Source organism: Carassius auratus, chromosome 14 (assembly GCF_003368295.1).
Source record: "Carassius auratus strain Wakin chromosome 14, ASM336829v1, whole genome shotgun sequence".
Taxonomy (NCBI): Eukaryota; Metazoa; Chordata; class Actinopteri; order Cypriniformes; family Cyprinidae; genus Carassius; species Carassius auratus.
In genome coordinates, this window is record NC_039256.1 from 26213772 (window position 1) to 26239877 (window position 26106).

Below are 26106 nucleotides of genomic sequence, written 5' to 3' on the forward strand. Positions count from 1 at the left end.
TGGTCAGTGTATAATGTCTCACTTCCTACTCTGTCAACTTTGTCTCTGTAGATATTATTATAGGGCTTCAACATTCTCACAAGTTATTGTGTGTGTATATATGTATACAGTATGTGTTTATAGGTGCTGGAATAAAATGGAAATGTCATGATGATATTGCTAAGTTGTATTCACAGTCTTATTCTATTTTAAATAAGCTCTGTTGAATATCAGAAAAGTTAAATATACAGTAATGTCAGACAAGAAACTATTATATTTTTACAAATGTAAAAAAAAACAATAATGTGTAAGTGCTACTATTCAAAATAAAGTTGTATAAATTGCCCCCTTGTGGCTATGCTTAAACTGCAGTAGCAGTGAAAATATCGTTATTTTTAAGGTTTCAAATTTTTAGTTTCAGAGTCTTCTTCATTGATTATATTTCAACCCAAAATAAAAATTTACAAAAATATATATTTTTTTTTTACAAATTTGCATTAGATTTTTATGATAATTAACCACATTAACCCCTCCCCCAGCACATTCTCCAATTCTCAGTATGCAATTTATATAAATTTTACTCCTCACTGTAATCATTAAAAATCTATATATTTAATAATATGAACAAAATGTACTTTGAGTACATTTAAATACATTAAGTAATTTTTTTTTAAACAATACTGGTTTATAAATTGCTTATTCATGCATCAGTTTGTGCTATTGTGAGTTTCTGTATGTATCCAAAGGCTTTTCAAAAGTCTGTTAACACAGAAACACAAGTCTCTTCTGCTTGTGGGACAGAGAGTCTTATTTTCTAAGCCTTCACTGCACTCTGGATCACCCTCAGTACTTATGATGCAGTAACTGGCACTTGTGAGGCATCCAGAAGAGCGAGGCAGCTGAATCGACTGCTTGTTCTGCCTCAGATTAGAGTGAAAGACACTTGTATTTGTTTACAGCGCACCCTCCATTTAGGAAAATATACTTTGATTAACAAAACAAAATGTGATTTGCTCTAACACACAGAGCAAAGAAATGAAGTATCTGATATTACACAAATGTTTTTAATGCATTTCAGATGTTGTCCTAATTTTTTTTAAGAAATGTCATAAATTATGTTTTAGCTTTAAAAAGACATGTATTGATGTTCATACTTTCTTGTATGTTGTACCAGATATGCATCCAGGTTGTTGTTAAAATAGACATTTACAAAACATTTTCTATACTGCATGACTACTTTCATTCAGTTACAGTAGATGTTGATGTTGTTGGCAGATATAATATGATGAATATGGTCATTCTAATCAGTGTCCTTGCCCTTGAAACTAGAGGAATAATTGGCCCCTAATTACCATATAGATGCATTGATGGCATGTCAGCAAACACTCAAATTACAAAAGCAGAAACCTGAAATCATATTCTGTCCTGTTTGTTACATTTTGCACAGATAATCAAGCAGTGATGCAAATCTAGTGCAATATTTGTTGTTTTTTCAAACTTCCACCCTCCTAAAAACATTATTTTGCATGATTTTTTTGGTGCTCTTTTAATAAAAACAATAATGAGATGACATTTTTAGTTTCCAGGATGCACTTTCACTCTGCAGCTGTCACATGTATCTATCCAACAGCACAGAATTGACTGTATTCCAAATACTAAAGACCTTTTTCCTAAACAAGAGGCCCATTTAATAGTTTGAGAGATGACGGAATGAGTCCAGACAATGATGGCCCGGAGGCTTTTGTTAAGTTTACTCTGACTTGAGGGGAGCAGAACTACAAGACATCACACGCTGAATAAGCACTTTTGTCAAACTAGTTAAGGACACGCTCTGCAATAAAGCATATTAAAAAGCTGACTCACTTTCTATTAAACAGCCTCCATTTTGATGTTATATGGTAGTGTTTGCTCTAAATAATCTCAATTAAATATGAGTATATTAAAATGTCATATCATCCTCTTTATCCTATATATTACTGATAATCACAATTCATTATGTTTTCAGAATGCATTCCTTTTTTTTTTTTTTTTTTTTTTGTTCAATGGAAATACCATTGTTTTTTCCCTGTAAGGCTAGAGGCATATAAAATGTAGTTTAAGTATCCGTTTGTTCCCAGACCTAGACCGTCTTTACAGAGCACCTTGTGAATTATAGAGGAGTACTAGTGTATGTGACATAAAAGCTGATGGATATGAAACTCCAAATCTGGTTTTATTCAAAATATTACATATTCGGTTTTAACCAATAAAATCTCTGATGCTGTAAATGAATAGTCTGAGGAAGAATACAAAAAATATAGCTGTTTACCTTTGAAAGATGTGGGGATTTATACTAACTGAATGAGTAAGTCTGAGTTTAAAGCAGTGTTTTTTAGTATATTTATGGAGGGTAGGCTACTGTTTTCAGAGAGGAAACAGCCGGAAACATTGTTCTGGATTCTATGACGAGGTGAACACTAAGGTCCAAGGTCCTGTATGGTATAGCTTACTCAGTTGGCCTAGGGGACAGAGTTAACCCATAAAATTTGTCCTAAGCCCCTTGATTTTAGCAATGGGCCTGCTGTATTCACAAGCTCCCAGAATTGTTTCTTTGTGCATTATTGTGCAATTTTCCAAATGCCTGATTACTCAAGCATATTTCAGTTATGGTAAAAAAAATAAATAAAAAAAAAAAGCAGGCCTATAAGACTGTGAGAGTCTCAACTGGAGGAAAATTGGAGACCAAGAATGATTTCAGTTAAATAAATAAAAAATTATACCCTGCCTGCATCCCAATTTCCATAATTTCAACCCTAAATAGTATTAGTAGCCTATTACTATTCCCGAATACTAGTATGCATATTGAGACACAGGGATAGTGGAATATTTTTCTTCCAATTGCTGAAATAAAACTCTTTAAGGTTATTCTAATTTGTGCTTAGATTATGACAGTGCAGGATATAGAGCTTCAAATGAGTAAATTTAAACAGCAGTGAGATTTCATGTTTGTTTTTTTTTTTTTTTTTTTTTTTGAATGACTGTGACATTTTAGACATCTTTGGTTGAGTGAATCAATGGCCAAATAATTAATTCAAAACAAGCTATAAGTTATCCTCACAGACAGTGCGGTAATGTAATCAGTTGTCAAGTTTACTGGCTCTAAACTTTTCTTTTCGTTATTCAGAATTGCCCTTGATAAATATTTGGAAACTATACAAAGTTCCATTAATCAAGATGTAATTTTATTATGCTGCTTTTGTTTTTTGTTACCCTGGCAAAAAAATTTCTTTTTATTTTACTTTGTCTTTATGTTTACAATTGTAATTGTTATTTTACTTTATATTAATAAAAAATGTAATTTTTGTCAGGCTGCATTGCGTCATAAAAGTAGGCGGGATTAACGTGTTTAACAAACTGGTATTTTTCCACCGCTCCTGACCGCATGTCAACGCTCATTGGCTCGCACTAAAATTTGATTGGCCTGCACTCCACTCTTAGGCCCGCCCCCCTATCTATCTGATTGGATGCCATCGTTGTGGAGGTGTCAGTCAATAGTTTTTTCGCCCAGTGACACTGCAGCTCTATGTCCGGGCATGTAGATCTCATAGCGGCTCGGCCTTTGTTAGCGAGTCGCTGAGAAGAACCAAGAAAGCCAGAGGAGCCGCATTCATGCTCATACAGAGAGGAAAATGATCATCTGCACGAAAAACATGGACTATCGCCTTGGAACCCAGTGCCAGTTCGTTCAAAATCAGGTAACATAAATAACGTTACCTGAAGTCAAGATAATAACTGTAAACCGTAGCTGGAGGTTATCTAGACTCTTGCTGGGAAGTTTCAAAGTTGACAGTTCATCTAACGTTACTTTAACAAAAGCATCAACTCTTTAATGTCGTTCATACATTCGTGTTTAAAACGCTTATCCGAGGTATACGTGTCATTATTTTTGAATACATATTCAGAAGTCGCTCTTTGAAAGAAAAGACTCGTCGCCATAAGTAACTTGCGTTAATATCCGTTATTTTCTAGCATAACGTACACGAATGTCGTTCACATATATTTAAAAGATCAGTCTGCTGTTAACCAATGACCATTTGCTAAGAGTTTTAAACGCCAATTCATTGTATTCAGTATATATTATTCCTTATATCGACTTCATTTTTGACAAAATGAAAGTGTTTTCACAATGTAACGTTAAAGCTGCAGTCTGGAGTTAAGGTTTGTGCTGCAGTTCAACTGAAATCTTAGGCAGCTATGAACTCGTTTGAACAATAGTGATCCCATGGCACATTTAGTCTTTTTTTTTTTTGTATTTTGTTGAATGAAAAGCTGTGCAAATCCATTGCGTTGATGACAGAGAGTGATCATCTTAATAAGCTTCTTTGTCGTGCATATGCTTCAGTTTGGTTTAGATGGCCATTGTGTCCTTGCAACTATGTTGACTACTCATAAAGGTATGTGTTTGTTTAAATATACCACAAGTATTAACAGTATTTAAACATTAAAGCTCCACGAGGAATTAAAAGTACAATCTTGAAAGCCTTTGGTTGGTGCAGATCAAGTCACGGTTATGGGTTCACTAATCATCTAAACCTAACGTTTCATGACAATAAGCTTTTCTATTGATGTTGGCATGTTGAAGTTTTGTATGTTTTATACCGTCTGAGTTTTTTGTTGAGTTGTTTGTAAGAAGAATCTTCTGTTTTATACACGAAGACAACTGATCGAGTGTTTTTGGGTTCGTATCGACATAGAAGCATTCGTTTCTCGATCATTCAACTCATAATGTTTCCTTCGTTTTGTATTTATTTCATCTTTTAAGTATATTTAATCAACTGATTGCGTATAAGCTTTTGTGAAAATGACAATCTGTCATTTGTCTGTGGCGCTGTCGTAGTGTCATTTTTCGCAGTTCGCGTCGGGCAAACACAAAGCCCTTTGTAGTTAAACCCGTAAACCGTGACACGACAATCTGCACGGGGAAATATATTAATGAATTTTCCTCACGCTTGACTTTTTGGTCTTGTTGTGCGAGTCTTTTCTCTTTCTCCCGTTTGTGTGATTTGATGCTGATATACTGCCAATCAAAGTTGTTTTTCTCCCATTTGCCCGCAGTTCCTCCTGTGGCCTGAGGGGGCACTGTCTCCTGCGCATACACGAGAACAATGGAGGAATGTGCCTTTTAAACATTTCTCAGAAATATGCTCTCATTTGCCAGCCCATAAGAAAATACCCTAGGCTTGTACTTGGTTTGTTAACATTAAAAACTCGTTTTCTCTTTTCCCCTCAGCTAACCACTGGTCCATTTATAAAAGATACTCTTCAAAAAAATATCTGTAGGTGATAAGTATTATAAGACGCGTTTCAAAGCTCCTTAATGTGTTTCACATAGAGAGCATTTTTAATATCCTGACTACAAACTGCTTTTGTAACATTGTCCGAACAGTACGGTAGGATTTAAACTTGTATTGCAATCCATTATGTAGCTTATTTATAGATATGTGTTTGAAGTATAGCTGACCATGAATATTAAGACCACAAAAGCACAAAGATGACAACATAACAGACAACTGATTTTACCAGCAAACCAAATGTTGAACTTCCCATTCGGAAATGTGATTCATCAGTAATCTGCCTTTACTTCACTATCTGTCATCATGCAAGCTGCTGAATGTATGTCACACTGTCTGCTTGTGTTAATGTCAGTCTTCCTGGTTGTATGACTGCATCCATATGTGGCTTGCCCTGTGTGTGTGTGTGTGTGTGTGTGTGTGTGTGTGTGTGTGTGTGTGTTTGCTGCCGGCCTTGTTTCAGTCCAACCCCCAGTTAGGTGCAGCTGGCTGTTTTGTTCTTCCTGGCTTCCAGGTTGGCAAGCCAAAATAGTGTTTCCTTTGTAGAGAGGGAGAGAGATGGGGTTTGTGCAACAGCAATTGGGGCATTTGCGCATGTCATGGACTGAGCCCTCCAGGCCTTCTGGGAATGCAGATTGAATATCGCATCTTGCTCTTATTCTGAACCGAAGGCCGCCCCCCCTCATGTTTAGACCGTCCTCAAATGACAAAAGATGAGCAGTAGGCTTATGTTTGTCTGTTTTATTAAAGTGGTGAAATGTCACCCAATTAAAGGGATCATTCACCTTTAAATAAAAATTCTGGCGTCACTTACCCGAGTAGTTTTGACTTAATTTCACTTAAAAAGTGATATTTTAAAGAATGATGGTAACCAGAGAGTTTTGGTTATCATTGACTTTCTTTGCAGGAAGTACAGTTTTTGTACGACGTGAGAATGAGCAACCGATCACAGAATTGTGGGTGTACTACCACCCCCCCCCCTCTTTTTTTTTTTTTTTTTGTATTTGACCACCAGCAAGAATAAACACATGAACTCATTCAAATCTAAACGCAAGAGTATATGCAAATATATTCAAATCTAACTGCTGTTTTGTTTGTTCATGGAGTGATCTTGCACTTTTTTTGTGTGTCTTTCTAATATATCACACAAATGCTGCTTCGTGTAGCACTTTAACTTTTAACCCAACAAATAACTTAATTATGTAGTAAAGGACGTGTATGCTGTCATTGTTCACGGAAACAGGAATTATGATTGCTGAATGTGGCACGTTTACCCAATAAACAAGATTTCGGCTGAATCTGAGGGACTCGCCAAGAGGATATGAGACTGACTTCCTGTTTCGTGTTGACTGTTGGTAAAGACATGTCAGTGCATGTTGCTGGTGCTGATGAGGCATCCTGTACTGAAAAAAAAAAATCGCCCCAAGTTTCAAAATAACCTTATGCGGTTGACCATGAACTGTGCTGTTGTTATGTATGAACTTTATACCCTAATTGAAAAGTTTAACCAACATCTCTTGTTGATCGCAGCTTGATATACACACAAAAACCAGCATCTGCTGCAGCATTTCATTGAGTGTGTGTGGGTGTGCGAGTGTCTCTCAGCTTCTCGTATGACTTGCATTAGTCTCTAATTTCCCTCTGAAGTTTCATTAGTAGTTAATTGCAAGTTGTTTTGTCTCGTTTCTGGGATAAAGACTCCCCCCTTGTGATTTTCTGCGGCTGCTGATACGGGTTATGAAACGAACACTCTGTATTGAACCACGATAGCATGTTGAATATATCTGTATTTGCAGTTGCCTGTTTTTCTGGGTCACCGCTGAGGAGTTTTGGGCATTGCGACCAGGCTCGGAGACATGTGATCTGTTTACCAGGGAAAGTGCACTTGTACTTGCGTCCCAATGGAGAATAGTGTTTGTACTGCTGTTTGAGCCTGACCTCAACATCTCAGTCTTGTTTAAATGCCTTGTGGCTTGTGCTTTATTGCCAATATGACTCTTGGTTGACCATATTTTCACTTCTATATTCTTAGAGCTTTTCCCAGCGCAAAATGCTTCTAAAATCTCAACAGTAAGGTACATCCCAATCCACGTACTCCTGCGCTTTTCTATGCCATTTTATAGTATATAAATACTTGCTGGTTAATTTTACAAACAGTTGCAAAAAATTTAAAATCGAAGACTGAAATAGTATTTTCTTGTAAAATGTGTCCTGGAATCTTTGATTTAATTGAAAAAGGTTTTTTTTTTTTTTTTTTTTTTCACAGTAGTATGTTAACACTGGAAATTCCAGTAAGAAACATATACCAAGATGATGCACTTATTTAACCAAAAAAATGAAGTGTGTAATGTTGAACATTTCTTGCTTTCAAATGTTGCAGCCTTTCTTTTTGTAACACGGGAAACTGGCTGTTAGATTCCAGTATTGAATGACAAAATAACTTTATAAAGTTCATATATTAGTCAGCAGTGGTGTGTCATTTGGGACACAACAAATGTATGGAAGTTATGCAGAAACAGATCTGGATACGCACTTGATCTGGAGTATAAATGCCAGACTTTCTAGGTAAGTGTAATGTTAGTCTGCGATGCTTTGTAAGGGACGTATTGCTTGCACATGTTTTGCAAGCCTCGACTGAATTGAATGACAAGACACCTGTATCTCAGGCAGAAATACATCACAGCTTTCAGCGCCACCTTGACACAGATTTTTTACTTGATAGAGAGTGTCTTTGTTCCTGTTTCATCAAGTTGCCTCTTAAAATTAGTCATCAACCAGATGTAGTGTAATTCTTTTTATTATAATTTTTTTTTAATGACTTTAAATGTTAAGTTTCACACTTTAAAAGACCTCAGTAAACCGGTTAGGCTGACACTTTTCCCAATAGAGGACAATCCACTCTCTGCACCTCAGTGCTAAACTACTTCTCATCTGAATTGCATGTTAAATTGGGTTAAGAAGCAAATATTGACCTACGGTTTAGTGTTTAAGTTCATTCCCTTTCATGAACATTTACTTGAGGAACCTGTCTGGAGAGATATTTCTGACGTCCTGCAAGTAAAACCCTTTTTTTTTTTTTTTTTTTATGGTGTCTCTTGTGCAGGAATGGCGTTTCTTACTTATCTATGCATGTGCTATCTCAGCTGTCCTCTAGGACTATTTATAACCCTCTCTTTTCTGTCAGACACTGTATGAAGAGCGAAGGAGCTGGGACCTGGGTGTAATTTATTACCCACATATTTTCCCCAACAAAACTCAGCACTGTGGAGACATGGAGATTTTCAGTTGGCTAATTGCTAACAGTTCTTTAATGTGATTTTAAGTGGTATTTGGAGACCCAAAATGTGTTGTGATTCAAAGGGATTGTACGTGCCCTGCTGTCAGTGTGAATCTTCAGTGCTGTCAGGAAGAGTTATGATGGCCCAGAGCTGTTTTGGCCACCGCTCTTAGTTGTCCCCCGTAACTATGTAACAAGATTTCAGTCAATACGTGACCACATTCATGTTAGCGTCCAGTCAGAGCTCATCCTCTTCTCTCCCCCCAGCCTAGAAAGTGTAACTGACCCGTTCATCGCCATGACTAACTATAGCCAGACCCACGGAGGAACGATTTGCTTGAAGGAAGTACGGAGGCCACCCTCTCACGGTCAAACATTACAACTGATCTCATATCACATACAAGAAATGAGAGCCAAGACTAGAGGTAGAAGATTAAAAAATATTAATTGGGAAACAATCCAAAATATCCATAATAAACTTGAGCAGATTAATATTTAGCCTACTAGACGATCTAGACAATCAGGTCCGTGTCACTTAAGTTTTGTCGTGATGTTTTCAGCATCTGTCGTCTCATCATATGAGGACAGTTCACATGAATTTCATCTGCAGAGCTGCATTTTGCCATTTCACTTGAAAAACTATCAAACGCAAACTGAAACTCAAAAGGTCTTCATGACCAACTGACAAAATAAAAGTTTGGTTTAACTTAAAGAAAGTCACTGTTATATTACTTATTATATAATAAAATGTATTTATGAAAGTAATAATAATTATAGAAAATAATTGGACACAATTTAGGGGAAAAAATCAAACTGATTTTGTGGGACTCTAAATTAAAAAGTAGTGTAGACATTTGCTCGTAAACTAAAAAGTGATGTTTCCGTTCGCTCTCAAGGCCTTAAACATGTGGAAAGCATTTTCTTCCCCATTTATATTATCAGATAAATATTGATTTAAATATTGATATTGAATGATGTGGGGAAAAAAATATTGTGGTAATATTTTACCCTTGTTGCCCTAGAGCTATTGTAGTTCCATTAGTGTTAGTTAATTAAATATCTACCACTATTGTGTCAAAATGTGTCGCTGACCTTTAAAAATGGCCTTCAAATTGCATTGAACTTCAATAATGTGACGCATTTCTGTGTGGAATTGTGAAATTGAATTGTTTTTCCCCCGAGCCACGCAGCCTATGTTACAGCAACAGAAAAATGAAGTAATTTCAAAGTAGAGATTGCAACCACAGTTTGGTGCACATTTATAAAACACTTTCTTTATATTTTATATTTATTTAAATTTAACTTTATATTTATAATCTTATGCACTGATGTCAGTAAATGGGTAAGTTTTTTTAAGCTGTATTTTGTAGTCCAATCAAGCCTGTTTTCACCAGCTCTGCTTCTAAATACCTTCAGCTGCTCTCTCACTATTTTCCAATCTCCTGTTTCTTCCTCTACTCTCTCTCTCTCTCTGTCTCTCTGCCTCTCTGCGAGGCGCTCGGACAGGAGGGAAGTAGGCAGGATTTCCATAATCCCACATTCAGACACAAAGCAGGCCAAAGGCGCAGGCACAAGGCCTCGGTTGGCCTTCACAATCAGCATTAAAAAACATGAAGACATGAATCAGCAGATCTCAATCCTCAATACCAGTCAAACAAGGACAGCGGGACAATGTATTTGCCATTTCCAGATCGATTTCCTTTCCACAAATTGTCTAAAATAGTCGCCTATGCTAAATGCGGATGATTGAGCCACAACTCCCAAGTTGTGTCTGTGATTAAACATGGGTATGGTGTCCATTGCCATTTTTATAATCTGGATGTATTTTAAGCTTCTTGGGGTGTGAAAGTAGGAGATTGAGGTCGACAGACGTCTGTCTGGTCTGAAACAGCAGTAGGTCGCTGTTAGTGTGGAATGTCTATTAATGTCCCTCGATACCCGCAGGACCCGTGGCAGACTCGGTGTTTGTTTGCTACTATTCCTTTACTTCTTTTTATTTTTTTGTTGGGAACTATTTGAGGAATGCCGCAAAAAACTATTGAAAGCTATTTTAAAGTGGTTCCTTTAAGATTAACCTAAAAACACACACACTGAATAGGTGTTTTTCATTCACAAAGTGCTTTTTATCTGCCTCTTTGTTTATCCATTTCTCATTGCTGTGTTTTTTTTTATTATTTTTTATTTTTTGTTTTTTTTGGCAGGTGATGGTGAACTCTGAGAAAGACCGTGCTTCTCTCTTGTGTATGAAGGCTCTTGTCAACAGGGGGCGTCTGGACTCGGTGTCTCAGCAGATGGCCTCTCACCCACAGTACCTGGAGAGTTTCCTGCGCACACAGCACTACATCCTCTATATGGATGGCCCATTGCCCCTGCCCTACCGCCACTACATTGCCATCATGGTATGAACATGCTCTACAGTCAGTCACAGGCTCAGGTAATATCTCGGGTTGAATGATAAATGTATTTGTGTTTCAGGCTGCGGCTCGGCATCACTGTAGGGACCTGGTGTCTCTGCACTCGGCTCAGTTTCTGCGTGTTGGCGGAGACCGGTTATGGCTTCAGGGGTTAAAGGCTGCACCGCCGCGGCTACAGCACCTTGATCAAATCAACAAGGTCCTGGCCCATCAGCCTTGGCTCACGGCTCGCTCTCACATACAGGCCCTGCTCAAGACAGGAGAGCAGTGCTGGTCTCTGGCAGAGCTGGTTCAGGCCGTGGTTCTGCTGGCCCACTGTCACTCCCTCTGCAGTTTCGTTTTCGGTTCTGGTTCTGACTCTGACTCCACTCCCACTCCCAGAGTGCATCATGGCACACCTCCTGGCTACTGTCTCTGTGACGCTGCCAATGGCAACACCACCTTTTCGCCACCCTCTACTGGACCCACAGAGAAGGTGCCACGGCGAAGGGTACGGATGATCATTCATTTCATTTGGTAAACAAGGTTAGGTTTAGGTTTGCATGGGTTTGAAATTTTTTTTTTAAAAATGCATATAAAATCAAAACATCACAGCACTTCCTGTTCTTCTGTAATTTTTATAATAGGCTGGATTTGATCATAGTGATACCACTTGAATGCTTGGGAAGAGAGTAGACACTATCAACACTGTAGGAAGATTGATATCATTCTTTTACGTTTATTTTTTACTCCGATATCAGCTTGGCACATAAGTAACAATATTTTTTCAAACACCCAGGTGAAGCAGTGTGCAAGACATGTGAAGTCTGTTAATACAGATATAACCTGCATTGTTTGCTCTCTTTTTTTTTTAGTCCTTAGACTCCATCTGTGAAGTCGCTTACCTTCGAGAACAAATTCAAAAATCACAGGAGGAGATCAGGGAAAGAAAAGGAGACCGACTCCATTCGCAGACACTCCTACATACAGGTAAGATGTTGTTTGTCTTAAGCCAGTGTGTCGTATAACCATGTTTCCCAATGCTGCTATAAACAGGATGTGTAATTTTGGATTGGGATGAGTGTTTAGAGAGTTATTTTTACACAAGGGCCTTTTCTTGTGTATATAACGCTCCCTCATGGACCCTCTTTCGTAACCTGCTTTTCTCTTTCTCAAATGTGACCCCATATCAGATGTGGAGGAGGAGGACGAGGCGAAGTTCTCCGCAGACCCCTCCCGCTTCGTCACAGACCCAGAATTCGGCTACCAGGAATTTGCCAGACGGGAGGAGGACCATTTCCAAGTATTCCGGGTGCAGGTGGGGGCTTTGCATTGGGTGTCACCTACCAAAAGTAGTAGCATAAAGGGGTACTAAGGGTCAGAATTACAGCTCATGCCCTTCCTTCTCAAGACTGTCAGCACTTAATGTTACTCTCAAAACCTTAAAAGGAAGCGCTGTGCCGCTGCCAATCCTCTCAAAAGCAAGTTTCATTCAAGTAGGCTTTCTACATTTGATTTGAATGGGAATCGTATGCAACTCCTGTAGTTAAAAGCAGTTTATTTATCCCAATTTATATTGAAGTTTAGGGTGTGAAATGAATGCTTGTATTCAGAAAGCATGCATTATATTGATCAAATATAAGATAAACTTTTTTTTTTTTTTTAAAGTCCTCCTATTATGGGTAATGATGTTCATATTTTAGTTTTGGGAGTCCCCAACAACAGGTTGACATGCATGCAAGTTAAAAAAACACTTTAATTGTCTTATAATATGCATTTATTTTTCCCTTACTTGCTCAACGATTAATTTTTCCAATCTGCTGTTTTATGTGACTCTAATCTGTGGTGATTTGGTCCGACTTTGTGCCAAAAATGGCACCTAGTGGCAAAATGAATTAGCATTTTCATTCAGGCCAATGCGAAAAGACCACTAAGTGGGTGGGCAATATGCTAATGTTTTGTGTTGACGTCAACGTGTAATGGTTTGGGATTCTTTTAAAAAAACTACTCGTTTCTGTCTTTTTTTTTTTTTTTACTTTTTTTTTGAGCAGCAAATCTGCGTTTTAGAATAATTTCTGAAGGATAATGTGACACTGAAGACATCATGCTAAAAATTCGGCTTTGACATTGCAGGAATAAATTTAATTTTAAAACACATTTAAAGTAGGAAATGGTTATTTTATATTATAATATAATTTCACAATATTACTGATGCAGCCTTGGTGAGCATAAAGACTTCTTTCAGAAACATTGACATCCTACTGGTCCCAAACTTTTGAATGGTAGTTTATGAACCATTGTAGAAACTGCTATAGCACTATAGCAGTCTTTAAAAAAACCACAGTATGTGTTATGTTATGAATGCTATATTTATTAATCTTTCTGTGCAGGACTATTCATGGGAGGATCACGGCTTCTCGTTGGTGAACAGGCTCTACTCTGATATAGGTCACTTGTTGGACGAGCGATTCCGCAGTGTGGCCTCCCTCCCTTTCCCTCACAGCCCCGATCTGAAACGAGCCATCTGGAACTACATTCATTGTATCTATGGCATCAGGTACCCTGGTTCCCTGGTTTTTTGCACTTTTGCATTTTGCCACAAGTTTGCATTTTGAATGCAAAAAACAAAAACATGAAATTAAGTCTAATGCCAAGCTTTCAACTCCACACTCACACATTGTGACTTAACAACTAGTTTCGAAAATGCTGAAAAAGGCCACAAAAAAAAAGGAAGCGCTTACATTGACAATTTTGTTTTTAGATATGATGATTACGATTATGGGGAAGTCAACCAGTTACTGGATCGTGGTTTGAAACTTTATATTAAAGCTGTGGCCTGCTATCCCGACTCCAGCAAGACCCCTCTATGCCCACTGTCCTGGGCCACTGTCAAAGCTTCAGAGAAGGTGAATTCCTATCAAAACTTGTGCTGCGTACACCTCAATAGCATCTACTTAACCCCACAAAGCCTAATGTATCATATTTGATGTAGAAATTCTCTAAATTAAAAACATTTTGCACTCAATCTACTTCATGCATTCTGTTGTTTGACTGTATTTTTTAGCAAGTAAAAGGCCTTTTAGTACAACTTTAGTTTGAGCTCTGTATTATCCTATCATACAAAATGAGCTGTAAATGCCTGATGTATCAAATTTGACACTCAACAATAAACAATTTTTTAATTTGATAATTGTATGACTTTTTTTGTTCTTTCCATGGAACAGAATAATAAAATATACCACCTACTTTAAATGGCTAAACAGTATTTCATAAGTGTTTTAAAACCAATATTCCTGTCGTTTTGTCTTTTAGGTTCATATAAATTTGTTGGTGATGGAGGCCCGTCTGCAGGCCGAGCTGCTGTACGCGCTCCGAGCCATCACTCAATACATGATCGCATAGGACACGAACGTTCAGCGCCACAGAGGGACACGGTACAACGAAAGTCAAGGCAAAGAAATACAATCAGAGATCCGTCTCTGTATTTGTTGTCTCTGAGTTTAACCAGTGTGATGTAAGGTACTGCTGTGAAACGTTTCTTTGCCAAAGGTGAAACTTTAGAAAAAAAAAAAGAAAAAAAAACAACAGGTGCAAAGCAATCGCTCTCACCCCTAATGTCTTTTTGCATGTTTCTCCTACTTCATTTTGTTTCTGTATTTGTCCTATTGTGCGCATACTCTTCTTTTTCTACCTTTTTTTTTTTTTTTTTAGTATCTTTATATCAGATGGTTAATGTGCAATTATTTTTATTCAGTTGTGGTTGTTGTCAGTAATATTTTCCCGTTTGTTTGTTTTGTTTGTTTTCTGCTGTTGCTATTCAACTGAGTGAGAGAAAATGTGTACAACTGTCCATTTCCAAAGTATCCAGCTCTGGAAAGGTCATCGCCAATTTGAGTCACTGTTTACAGAAAATAACGAGTGATTGGACAAAGGCTTTTGCTTAACATGGCTTCCAGATATTTCATTTGAATGTGGAATAGTGAGATCAGAGCAAAATTTAACAAAGGGTAAGAGAAGGTTCAACAGCTGTAACTTTCTTTTATAAATGAGCACTTTTAAGTCAGTATCTATCTATAGAATATCTCAATAAGCTTTCGACTGTGGCTTCACAGCACGTCATCAAGTACTGTTTTCACTCCGTTCAATCTAATCTAATCAATTATTAGCTTTGATGTTTTCCAAAATCTTCCACACGCTCTTCTGTCTGCATGGGTGCTGGAAGTCATTCAAATGGGTACATTTATAGGATCCATATTTATCATCCGATTCATCTCAGTAGGCATCTAAACCGCTATACAATGTGAAGATCTATATTTGACGGGTTCAAAGAAGTAGAATGGAATCACTTTTTCAAAAAAAAAAAAATTTGTGGTAGGGTTCTCAGTGTTTTTCAGTTACTTAGAGCTGACAGTCAGTTTTATCTGCTCTACACAAACTGGCCAAATCAACACCGCATGTATTTGAATGACCAACTTGGAAAACAGTTAAAATATCATTTAAAAGTAGGTCTTTAATTTTGAAGGAAATGGCCCACTGAAGTGATTCTGAGAGGTCCGGCATTTAGCGTTTAGGTTTATGTTGTGCTGGCGCCTCCGGTGTATCAGCAACAGTTAGGATTTGTTTTAAAATATTTTACCGTGTAAAAATTAAAAGTGATGTAAGTGAGAAGGAGCTCGGATGAGAATAAGCTTAAAATGTGATTTTTAATGTTGACGCGCTGGTATAGATCAAATGAAGGACTTCTGATAGAACTATATAAGATGAGTAAAGGTTCGCGGTCAGCCTGTCGCTATCCTTCCCATACCTGACCTGCACAAAATTATCTTTTTTTTTTTTTTTTGGTTTTGCACTGAACCTTTTGCACAAAACCCTACAAGTGTGGTTGCAACTGGCAGCTGTCATTGTTACAAACTGCTTGAAGAGGCGACGACGGCCGCTCTGATGCCATGAATATATTCAATGTCCAGTTTTAGGCCAAATACCTGTACTGTGTTAAACTCTCATCAGTCTGGTTAAATCTAGTTGGCAGAATGACTTGGGCAACACCTATGGTTGGTTTTGTGTGTTTATTTTTAAACATTGCATTACTTTTGTTCCTGTTTCAACTTGTTCCTTGTCTTGTCATTTTGAGGGAGGGTTATGATGATGATGTCAGTTTTGCTCTTGTCTGAACTGTTAAGAATATAAACTAAGGCATGTAAATCAGCAGAAATGTGTACAGGAGCCGCAGTCTGTGCTGGACGCACGGTGCCTTTTGACTGCTGATGAGTCACGGCTCATTGGTAAGTTGGAACTGGACTCAGAGCTAAGCCTCATGCTACTGCATTAATTCAAGCTGATAATAGATGATGTTTATTATCTGGGCCTACCGACGGTTGTGGACATCCGCAGATGTTTGTCAGGAGCAGAATAGGACTGCAGCACGGCCGTTCTACCTTAAGCAGGACTGTCTTAAATGCTTGTTCTTCAATGAAGGTTTGCCACGTCCCTGAAATGTGGACACTTCCAGACTGTTTCCAACACCTCAGCTGGAAGACGTTAAGGACTGTGCCTCGGCGGAGGAGACTGAATGAGCATGGCTATTGCCAAAATGTTTATTTACCACGTAAATGTAGGAACTATAAAAATTTAAACTGACCAAAAAAGAAAAAAAAAAAACTTGAAAAAGAAAAAACAAGCAAAAAAAGTTTTGAAATGTGAAAGCTTATTTTTTCTATAAAGATATGCAATATCATTGGTCTGTCTTGTTTTTATTTAGTCATTAACTATGAAAGTAAATGGGTTTAATAGTCTAGATTTAGAAAATTAACCTTAAGGTTGCATATAGTCTACTCATTTAAAATCGTTATATGTTCAGAGTTTTAGAATGAGCGCTTGGTATGTCAATCATTTTGGCAATCCATTTTTAATAATGGCTTCTGAAACTACTAGTGTCATCCTGACATCTAGTGGTACATCTGTGTTCGTATTTCTTTGAGAAAAAGAAAATAACACCAGCAATTCAGACATTTCTTTCAAATCGTTTACTACATTTCAGAGTATGTTTAAAAACAGAAATGTGAAGCTTAAAAAAGCAATTAGTTGAACTAAAACTTTGTGTTTTCTTCAAATGTGCCCCCTGGTGGTCTGTTGTCCTGTGCTGTGGCTTCCCTATTCGTATGAAATTAGAATTAGTAAAAGTAGTTTTCGTTATTGCTTCGAACAAGACTCACTGTAACCCAGATTTAAGATCGAAAACGAGAGACAAATAAATCAGAAAACTAATTTCTGTCGATATTTTTCATCACACAGTCAAATGAATGGACCAATGACGCAAAATCAACTTAACATTGAACAGGTCAGGTTTATTTCTATTATGCTGAACTGCTTTCAATGATCTCTGACTAACAAAATATGGGGGAACAAAATGAATTGAGCAAAAAAAAAAAAAAGCAATCAAGTACATATACAGTATATTGGCTATGCACAACTCGTCAGTTTTACATCCTGTCATATAACCCAAAACAAAAGAGAAAAAAACCCAACCTAGACCATAAACTAATGTTCTGTGTTATCAACTGGGATACTTAGCAAACTCTCTTAGAAAATGAAAGGAACTAAAGAATGACTACCATAGGAAGAAGGCTAATATCAAACAAGAAAAGTGAGAGTGATTTGGAAAGAGGGAAGGTGTGGAATTCCTGCATTTCATGCAGAAGCCCTGTGATGAATACAATATTCAATATCTGTACTTTGAGAAATTAAACAATGCCAGGGTGTTAACCACGAAAAATCACTTTCAAATCAACACTCAAGTGACACAGGAAAATGTCAAAGGTGACCGTCAGCCTTGAAGCTTTCTGAAAGATGTACCAGGCAGGAATAACTATCACTCTTAGACATCCAGGAGCTGTTTTACATGTACAAACATAAAAAATTTAAAAAAACATGAGAAAAGATGCCCCAAATGACAAGCACATCGATGTAAACGGTTGATTAATCGCTGTATTAAATATTCCACCATTCGTGAGATGGCCAAGCCCCTCCTTCCCCATTCACAGCTTCTTTTATAATATACAAAAACTGAGAGTTTGGGAATTAAAACACATAGGTACATTTCTCATACAATGTTTTACATTAAGAAATTGTACTTAATATGTGTTGCATAAAATTATTAAAGGCCCTGATATCTACATATGCACCAATCAAATATGGCCCTCTTTCATTTTCATATTTAACATCTAGCACCGATGAATAGGATTACAATGATTTCTCTGTAAGGAGAGAGCACTTTAACAAGTAATCTAATGTGCTCAGATCACTACATTGATGTGATAAGAGTTACTAATATCAAGCTTTCAAATTAAAGCCAATTTATACACCAAAAGAACGCTGGTTTTAAACTGCGCAAAAGCCATCTGGCCAAATAATGAATTAAAAATCAACCTTTCTATTACAGATTAAAGGTACAAGTTGAAAAGAAAAGGGCTTTAAAACTGAATGGTTTTCTCTGGAGTGACATGCTATAGTGTTCATTGGCAGTTTACAAAGTTTTGTAGGAACTCTACAAATGCATACATTAGATAAATCTCTAATAATAAACTGCAACATTAGATATATTTCTGCAGTGTTAAAATATCTACGTGATGATGGCTTGCATAAATTGTTTAAATTGTTATTTTTCATAACCCTGAGAGTGAAACATTGCATTAATCATTTTCAGTTGGACCAGTCTCGCATTTTGAGATGAAATCATTGCCTAGACAATTAAAAAGCAACCTAGCAAATCAAGATTTATATATATTTTCTGTTTAGCACAAACAACTCTAGCAAATGGAAACTTTCGATGAATTGTATTCTCTTAAATGTCCTCATGCAATCAATCAAATTAGGATTTAGTTTACATAGATCTTTCAGAAAGGTTTCGTAAAGCTTATCCGCACTGCAGTGCTTCCGTCCATCCAACGTGCAGTTCTTAGTGTTCCTTTGGTTATTGTATAAAATCTATATGCATTTCATCTTTTACAAAAATAAAAGATTACATAGAAAATGACCGTTAAAAATGATCTGAAATAGCTTCTGCTCAGATTAAAAAATCATTAACAGCTATTTCTTATTAGTCTGTTAACGATAACACCCCAATCTAAATTAGAATTGTAGTTAATATGCCCAACTGTTTTTGTAGTATAATAAATGTATATATATATATATATATATATATATATATATATATTTAAAATAGGAGTAGTGCCGTTTATGAAAAACGGAGAAAATAGTTTTTCTTCTGTGCTTCTGCGGACACAGTCAAACATGCCAGAGGAACCATAACATCTCGTTATTGTAGCCATGTTTCTTCAAGATCTTTCTTCTGCGCTTAATTTAAATGATTCAGCGTAACCTTGAATTCTGTTGTCAGTGTGTTGGAATCAAGTTTTAAGAGCATTAAACAAATTTGCAGGCACACAAATGTACACACATATCCTCCTGTGCACACACACACACACACACACACACACACACACACACACACAAAGTAAATCTTCAGGTATTGCATTCTGCAAAAGGGCACAGTTTCCAACTATAACACTATACCATTTAACCTGTTGGCAGGATTAAAAATGCATCAAAATGCCCTATGGATAATCACATTTCTTCATACTGTTGTTATCACTAACAAACACTTAAGAGCAGACAGTTAAATCATCATTCAGTTATTAGCCTCTTCAGCACATCACTTTGTGAGAGCAGAGGTCATAAAAGCCAAACGAATTGCACATTGAACACCACAGCGTCACCAAACCACCTTGAAACCTTGATGCTTCATAGCACTGAGATAGAGCGAGCACACCTTAACAGTTCAGCTGTGCTCTGTGGTCAGTCGCCACTCAACGTTGTTCTCAACTTAACATTCTTGTGGTGCAATGTTGTTTTCATGCTCAGAAGGGGGCTGAGAACAACAGCAACGTCAGGTCAGCTGTGAAAATCACTCTATCGATGTCGGCTGCTCGGACTTCTCCACTTCTGTTCAACAAACAAAAGTTCACATCAAGAAAAGCTGAAAAGTTTGATCTTCCTGGCCGAAGGGGTTCCATTATCAGGTTGAAGAAGACCAAGGAGGAGTACCATCTCCATCTTACACTATGCATCACAGGCATAAATGTGATAAACATGAATAGCTGTTTATTATGTGTGCTACTGGAGTCCAAGATTGGCCAAAAAAATGTTGCACATATAAGACAAAAAAAAGAGAGAAAATTTACGTTTCAAAACCACGATCTCTGTGTTCAACAGCACACTCTTCAGTTGACATTGGCACTTGACGTGTGTATTGTCCTTAGCTGAGCAGTTTATTTATTTGAGGTACGATGGCAAATGCAGAGGCAAAATTTTTTGAATATGTTCAGACAATGTGCCGCATCTGTTTCTAAATGTTGTCTTATGGATGTCTTATTTACAATCCTGTAAATAAATCATGAGAAAAGGGATTAACACATTGGAACAAAATAAAGAATAATGTAAAACCATCATTTTAATTAAAAGAATAGTTCTTTAAAAAGAGATTTTCATTTACTCATCCTCATGCTGTTTCTGTATTACTTTGAATGTGTCTGAATGTTTAATACAGCATTTTTGCCCCTTAAAATTAAAATGGGGGTCCAGATAAACATTGGATCACACTGATGTTCAATGTCAGTGCAGAGCACATTCGTAAAGTTTTCTTTCGTGTCCACGTGAAGAAAATAAAATGTATTAAGAACATTATGAGGGTGGGTAAAACTTGTATTTTCACTTGAACTGTATTTTTAAAACAAAGGAAAATTAAAATACCTGTTACCATCTTTAATAATGAAGTTAGCTGGGCACCCAGTTGTGGGAGGCGCTCTGTTGGGTTGCTGGCCCAGTATAGCCTTGTCCGCCCTGTATGATGGGGTCAAAGTTGAAGTCAACCAGTTCTCCATCCATAAGATCACTGTTGATAATATATTCCACATCACAGTCCAGGTTTTCAGTGAACATGTCGATATCCAAGTCTGTAGGCAGACGGTCCTGGGAGGGCATGAAGCAGGTCGGTGTTGCAAACTGGCCTAGACCTTGCAGGCCTCCGTTCCCACCGGGTGATGGGACACCTCCGTGCTGCAGAATCCCAGCGCCTGGCACCTGATGCTGGTTCTTTATAGCTGCAAGCTGAGGTGGTTCCTGGCTCATGGCCGAGTGCATCATTCCAAAGCCCATCTGTGAGTGCTGGAGTTGGGGTTGAGGCTGGAGGCTCATCAGCCCCACTGCGCTTGTGTCAATGCCTTTGCTCAGCAACATCTGGCCTGCCTTAGCTCGGCTGCTGGACATAGATCCCCCAAGCCCCAAAAGCCCGCCACCTCCTTGGCTCGGCATAAGAGGATCCATCTGGGTCATCATAACATCGCTGGGTGGGGGCGAATCGGAGATCAGGAGCGCTTCGAGGCTGGAGGGCACGTGAGTGCTAAAACCACTGTGACCCGGACCGGGCAGAGGACTGAAAAGCGAATTTCCAAAACTTGACTGGCTTGTGCTCGATCCAGCACTGGGTTGAACAGAGCTCTGCGACCCTGGCGGAGTGGATCCCTGTGTAGCCTTTGATTGCTGCAGCTGCCGAAATGAAGGAAAGCTGGACACTCGGGGCAGCAGGGTGGATGCCGAGGGCAAAGGCTGAGGTGGGGCAGGAGGAGCTGTGCTAGGGCTCGCACCACCTTGCGGACCTGTCATTAACGTTAGCCCGTCAATCAAATCCAGCTCTTCCATTAGCGTCTCAGTTAGTGTTGGGGGAAGATTCCCTGTGGAATAGCCACTAAGAAGACCGTCCTCAGGTAGGTCATCCTCGTCCTCCTGCCCCGTGGCTATGGGAGAAAGCCTCCCACTCAGAGTGCTAGCATTGGAGCTTGTACGTGGCCTGAAACTCGTCCACATGTCCGGGTCGTCCAGGCTGCCACGAGAGGAAGGGCTGCTGCTGTTCACTCCCCACTTTCCGAACTGACCTTGAGACCCGGGACTGTCCGCACCACCAGCTCCGGAGGCACCCTCACCCTGCAGGGAACCTCCAGAGCCTCCGATCCCAGCCGCTCCGGCCTGCTTTTTAGTCTGCTTTGCGCGCATACGGCTTTTAAGCAATTTGCTGCTGTTGTCCATTGAGGCGGCGCGGCGGCGAGGGGCTTTGCCGGTTTTGCCCCCCTCGGGGTTAAGCATCCACCAAGAGCTCTTTCCAGTCGACTCATTGTGCACTCGCAGGAACTTGTTGTGGAGAGATAAATTGTGGCGAATGGAGTTCTAAATGGGACGACAAAAAATAAATCAAGTCTAAAAGTGTTAATGTCGGTAACCTAACAGCACATGATTGAAAATATTACTATTAGGGTTTGAAATGAACATCCGAAAAATAACTTAATGCTGTGAACTTACAAGCCAGTTTGCGGCATGAATTATCATTATTTGGTTTGTTTTTTAAATGGATGTCAACAGAGGAGAGGCTTAACAGCGTAAAAACATTTCAATCTGATAAACAAAATATATTATTAGATAGGCAGCCCAGTTATACAAATACAAATATGTAGTAGTCAACGTTTAAAGTGGATCAAAACCTTTCATAAAACTGGTCCTAGAACTAAAACAATACCCGTTCTTGTCTTTATGACAACTTTGATTAACCTTTTTGATCTACTTCAAATGTTGACTCCTGAATAAAAAAGTTCTGAGTTTCATCATGTGTTTTATTTGTGATAATTATGTTTTGGCTAGTATAAGTTCTGAAAAGTCAGTAACTTGATTTCAGCAGGAAAATTATATTTTATTTATTGATTTATTTATGTTCTGAATGGCCAGTATTTTAAATTTTAGTTGACAAATTGCCAGGTGAGTGAAGAAGTTAATTTCAAACCCTCATTATAATTATTATTAACTCTTAATCTTGTTTAGACGTACCTTCCACCCAGCAGAACTGTTACTATCTCCTTTGTCCTTAAAATAAGGCACTGTTTTGACCATCCAATCGTAGATCTGCGCCAGAGTAAGTCGTTTTTCTGGCGAGTTTTCAATCGCCTGGCTGATCAGATCCGCGTAGGACTGATTACCCCAGGCATTACGCCTGGAAGAGCCTTTCCGAGGCGTAGCTCCGCCCACTCCAGCGATAATCCCGCCTTCCAAGACCGCAACTTTCTCAGGCTCGGATATGATTGGCTGAGGCTCGTGTTTATCTTCCTCGGTGGGTGGAGTTCCAGCAGCAGACTCTGAGCCGTCGGCCCCCCCAGTTTTGACAGCTGAGATGTCGGGTCTAGGCAGCGGCCATGTACATGACCTCGGTCTGCTCTGCGGCTCAAAATCTGGGTCAATCGGGGGTATGTTTTCGTCCTCCATTATGAGATGCAATCCAGATAATTTCAGAGAAAGGCTGGATTTCACTGAACAAGTTTTGATGAGAAGTAAAAAAAAAATAAAAAAAAAAGACTGGCCGATGAAAAGTAAGAGTACGACTATTTATACCAAAAGTAAAATAATCTTGTTTTTAAAATATTTTTTCTTCTTTAATATATTACACTACAGTATAAATCATCCGTACTGAATTTAACTGCGACTGTCTGGAGCGTAACGGAGCACATTCGTAATAATCTGAACACACCAATATAGCGTCAGTTAATCCTCAGATTGGAGATTAAAGGGGCCAAATAATCTCCTTAATAGTAACTAACATAAACCTTCTGATTTACATAGAGGAAACGAGGATAGAAGGGGGTCTCTTTGTTTAATGGAGAAAGAACAAAGGAAATTCACTACACATCAAAACAGCTGGATTGTCAAAAGATAAACCACAGTAAAGGAGGACGCCCTGGAGTGACAAAGGATGAGCTATGAACTGTTGTATATAATTAAACACTCTTTTACCGAAAAAAAAAATCTAATTGAGGCATTGAAGTAGGTGAAATCGCAAAACCAATCATAAGATGCGCTGTAATTGCTAAAATAACCACCTCCCACTGGTTCCTATTATAGCAGCTAATGGTTGATTGGCTTTCGCAATTAGACTTTAGACAGGAAAAAACGAGTAAACCAGCTTACAAACTCAACAAAAAGAGCAATAAATCACCTTAATATGATCGCATCAAGTCGTACACTAATCTTTCCTGTAAACTGAGTGTATTTCTATACTATGTAAGAATACTGTCCTTGTAAACGAATTCAAGTGGATGGGAATTACTTGTTACAGCTGCCTGTCAAAGTCAACAAAGTCACGTTATTTAATTAATCGGGATCCATTCCGAGGTTAAAAACATAAAAAATATAGGTTTAAAATGATTTAAGTGCACCCCACTTAAATGCGTTAAGCAAGATTGTTAAATCGCCAAAATAATCCGTACGTAAAACTTAAATCATAACGATCAAAATTTTACATTTAAAAAAAAATAAAAAGTACAAAGACAATATCCTACAGGAGTGCGCTATCATAACGGGTAGTTTTTACCATACAATAAAAAAGCTGTGTTATTTTCGTTCAAGTGTGCACGGTCCTCCACGCTGTGTGCTGGCGCGTGCCACCATCTGCCATGTTCCTCGAGACGCGGCTACACACGATGCTCGCTCGCGCCGAGCGAATCCGTTCCGTTGAAGGCTTCCAGTATGCCAATAACGGTCGATGTGTTCTCCGAAAAGACAAAAAGGCGCCGCCTGTCCGCTTCTTGAACTCGATCGCCGGCTACTCGGCCTCTGGGACAAAACTCAAAAGCGTAGTTTTACTACTGCGAGAGTAACTAGATGGTCACCTAGTTAGCCAACTCCAGTTTTTATGAGTTATTATCCCTCCGGTAAAAGTCGAAGAAACCCGCTTCTCTTCAATAACTTGGCGGTTTGTTGAAATTACCGCGGAATCGCTTCTCTTCTGCTGTTAATGAAGATAAACAAACAGCTATTCCTCGTAGATCTTTCTTGTTTTGTTTTGTTTTGACTCGAGGCGAAGACTCCCTTCTGACGTCTGTTTACCACTGCCAGACAACGCGGCGTGCGCATGCGCCGAGAGTGTTGATGGGAAATGTAGTCAGTCTTGGGATAGGTTGTGCACCGTAAACACGACCGGGGGAAACCGGTCCGGGATCCCGAAAAAAGACTGAGCACGCAAAATGTTATGTAATAGTTTCTCAAGAAGTGTGTTTGTGCGACAGTGGGTCCTGGCTGGGGCAATTTTTTGTCATTTTAGGATCTCTAGGTTGTTATGAAGGAGGAGGAGATTCCCAAATCTAATGAAGGAATGCCTTGTGCGCGATCCCCTGACCTCATGCCGCCCACATGTTTTTTCGATGAAACTGCAATCTCATTTTTTAATTAAGATAAAGTGGATGAAAGCTATTTTTATATTAGAAGATGTTTACATCAGAGAGACGATGTAATGAAGAGTCGTCATTATCTGAAATCCTCACGTGGTTTGATTTCTTAGGTAGTTTTTAAATGAAAGTCATACATTAAATGTGCATGCCCCCTCAGTGGGGTTGTCTATCCTCATTTGAATTTAGTCATGTTAAATCTGAATTTTACTCGAAAATGCATTGTTCTTTTTTAGGTCAGCTGTTGCTCATATGCAAGTTTTTAAATGTATAGGGATCAGCCAGGAGAACTACAATACCCACAGGACCTTCCCAGGCATTACCCCTGTTCCCAGAATTGCTGTGGGCGGTAGAGAACACAAAGTATGATGCAATTCTTCAGCCTTTTGTTGTCTGATTAAGTAGTTGTATTAATTTAGATATCATTTTAATTGATAATTTTTTTGTTTCCTTTGACTAAATATACAATCCACGTTATAGTGTGTGTGCATTTAAAAAAAAAAAAAGTTATGCATAAAAGTAGGCCTACAAAAAGTCATTATTGCAGAATGACAGAAACGTGAAATTAAATAATAGAAATCATAATTTTGTGGTGGAAATATACGTCTAGATTTACATTTCTTCCCTAACTTGCCCGATGATGTTACATAAACATTAATCAGTCAAAGTGGAGTAAATTACTTCACAATTTTACCTTTTTCCAAACAGTCATTTCTGATTATCTTCAATGCATAAATGTTTCCAAAATAAATTCAATAAAATTCTTATTGCTTAATTAATTTGACTGGCCAGTTGTGATGTCATGTATTTAC

General features: G+C 38.3%; 2 protein-coding genes across 2 annotated transcripts; one reads left to right on the top strand and one right to left on the bottom strand.

Annotated features, from left to right (window-relative positions):
- The first annotated feature begins 3516 nt into the window (after positions 1–3516).
- LOC113114157 (sestrin-3-like) lies at positions 3517–17410 on the top strand. Its single transcript, XM_026280946.1, has 8 exons — positions 3517–3713; positions 10788–10985; positions 11062–11490; positions 11855–11969; positions 12173–12297; positions 13370–13536; positions 13741–13885; positions 14292–17410. Exons 1-8 carry the CDS (start codon positions 3648–3650, stop codon positions 14379–14381), a joined length of 1335 nt encoding a protein of 444 aa, XP_026136731.1. The 5' UTR covers positions 3517–3647; the 3' UTR covers positions 14382–17410.
- LOC113114156 (forkhead box protein O4-like) lies at positions 17298–24993 on the bottom strand. Its single transcript, XM_026280945.1, has 3 exons — positions 22908–24993; positions 20787–22256; positions 17298–20417 (listed from the first exon to the last, which is right to left on the bottom strand). The coding sequence occupies exons 1-2, from the start codon at positions 23337–23339 to the stop codon at positions 20811–20813; spliced, it is 1878 nt and encodes a 625-aa protein (XP_026136730.1). The 5' UTR covers positions 23340–24993; the 3' UTR covers positions 17298–20417; positions 20787–20810.
- Between the last annotated feature and the right edge of the window lie 1113 nt (positions 24994–26106).

Coding starts and splice junctions, on each gene's coding strand:
- LOC113114157 (XM_026280946.1), top strand. CDS start 3,648: ATGATCATCTGCACGAAAAACATGGACTATCGCCTTGGAACCCAGTGC. Junction 12,298..13,369: donor TCCAAGTATTCCGGGTGCAG/GTGGGGGCTTTG, acceptor CTTTCTGTGCAG/GACTATTCATGGGAGGATCA. Junction 13,537..13,740: donor CATTGTATCTATGGCATCAG/GTACCCTGGTTC, acceptor TTTTGTTTTTAG/ATATGATGATTACGATTATG.
- LOC113114156 (XM_026280945.1), bottom strand. CDS start 23,339: ATGGAGGACGAAAACATACCCCCGATTGACCCAGATTTTGAGCCGCAG. Junction 22,257..22,907: donor ACAGTTCTGCTGGGTGGAAG/GTACGTCTAAAC, acceptor CGTCCCATTTAG/AACTCCATTCGCCACAATTT.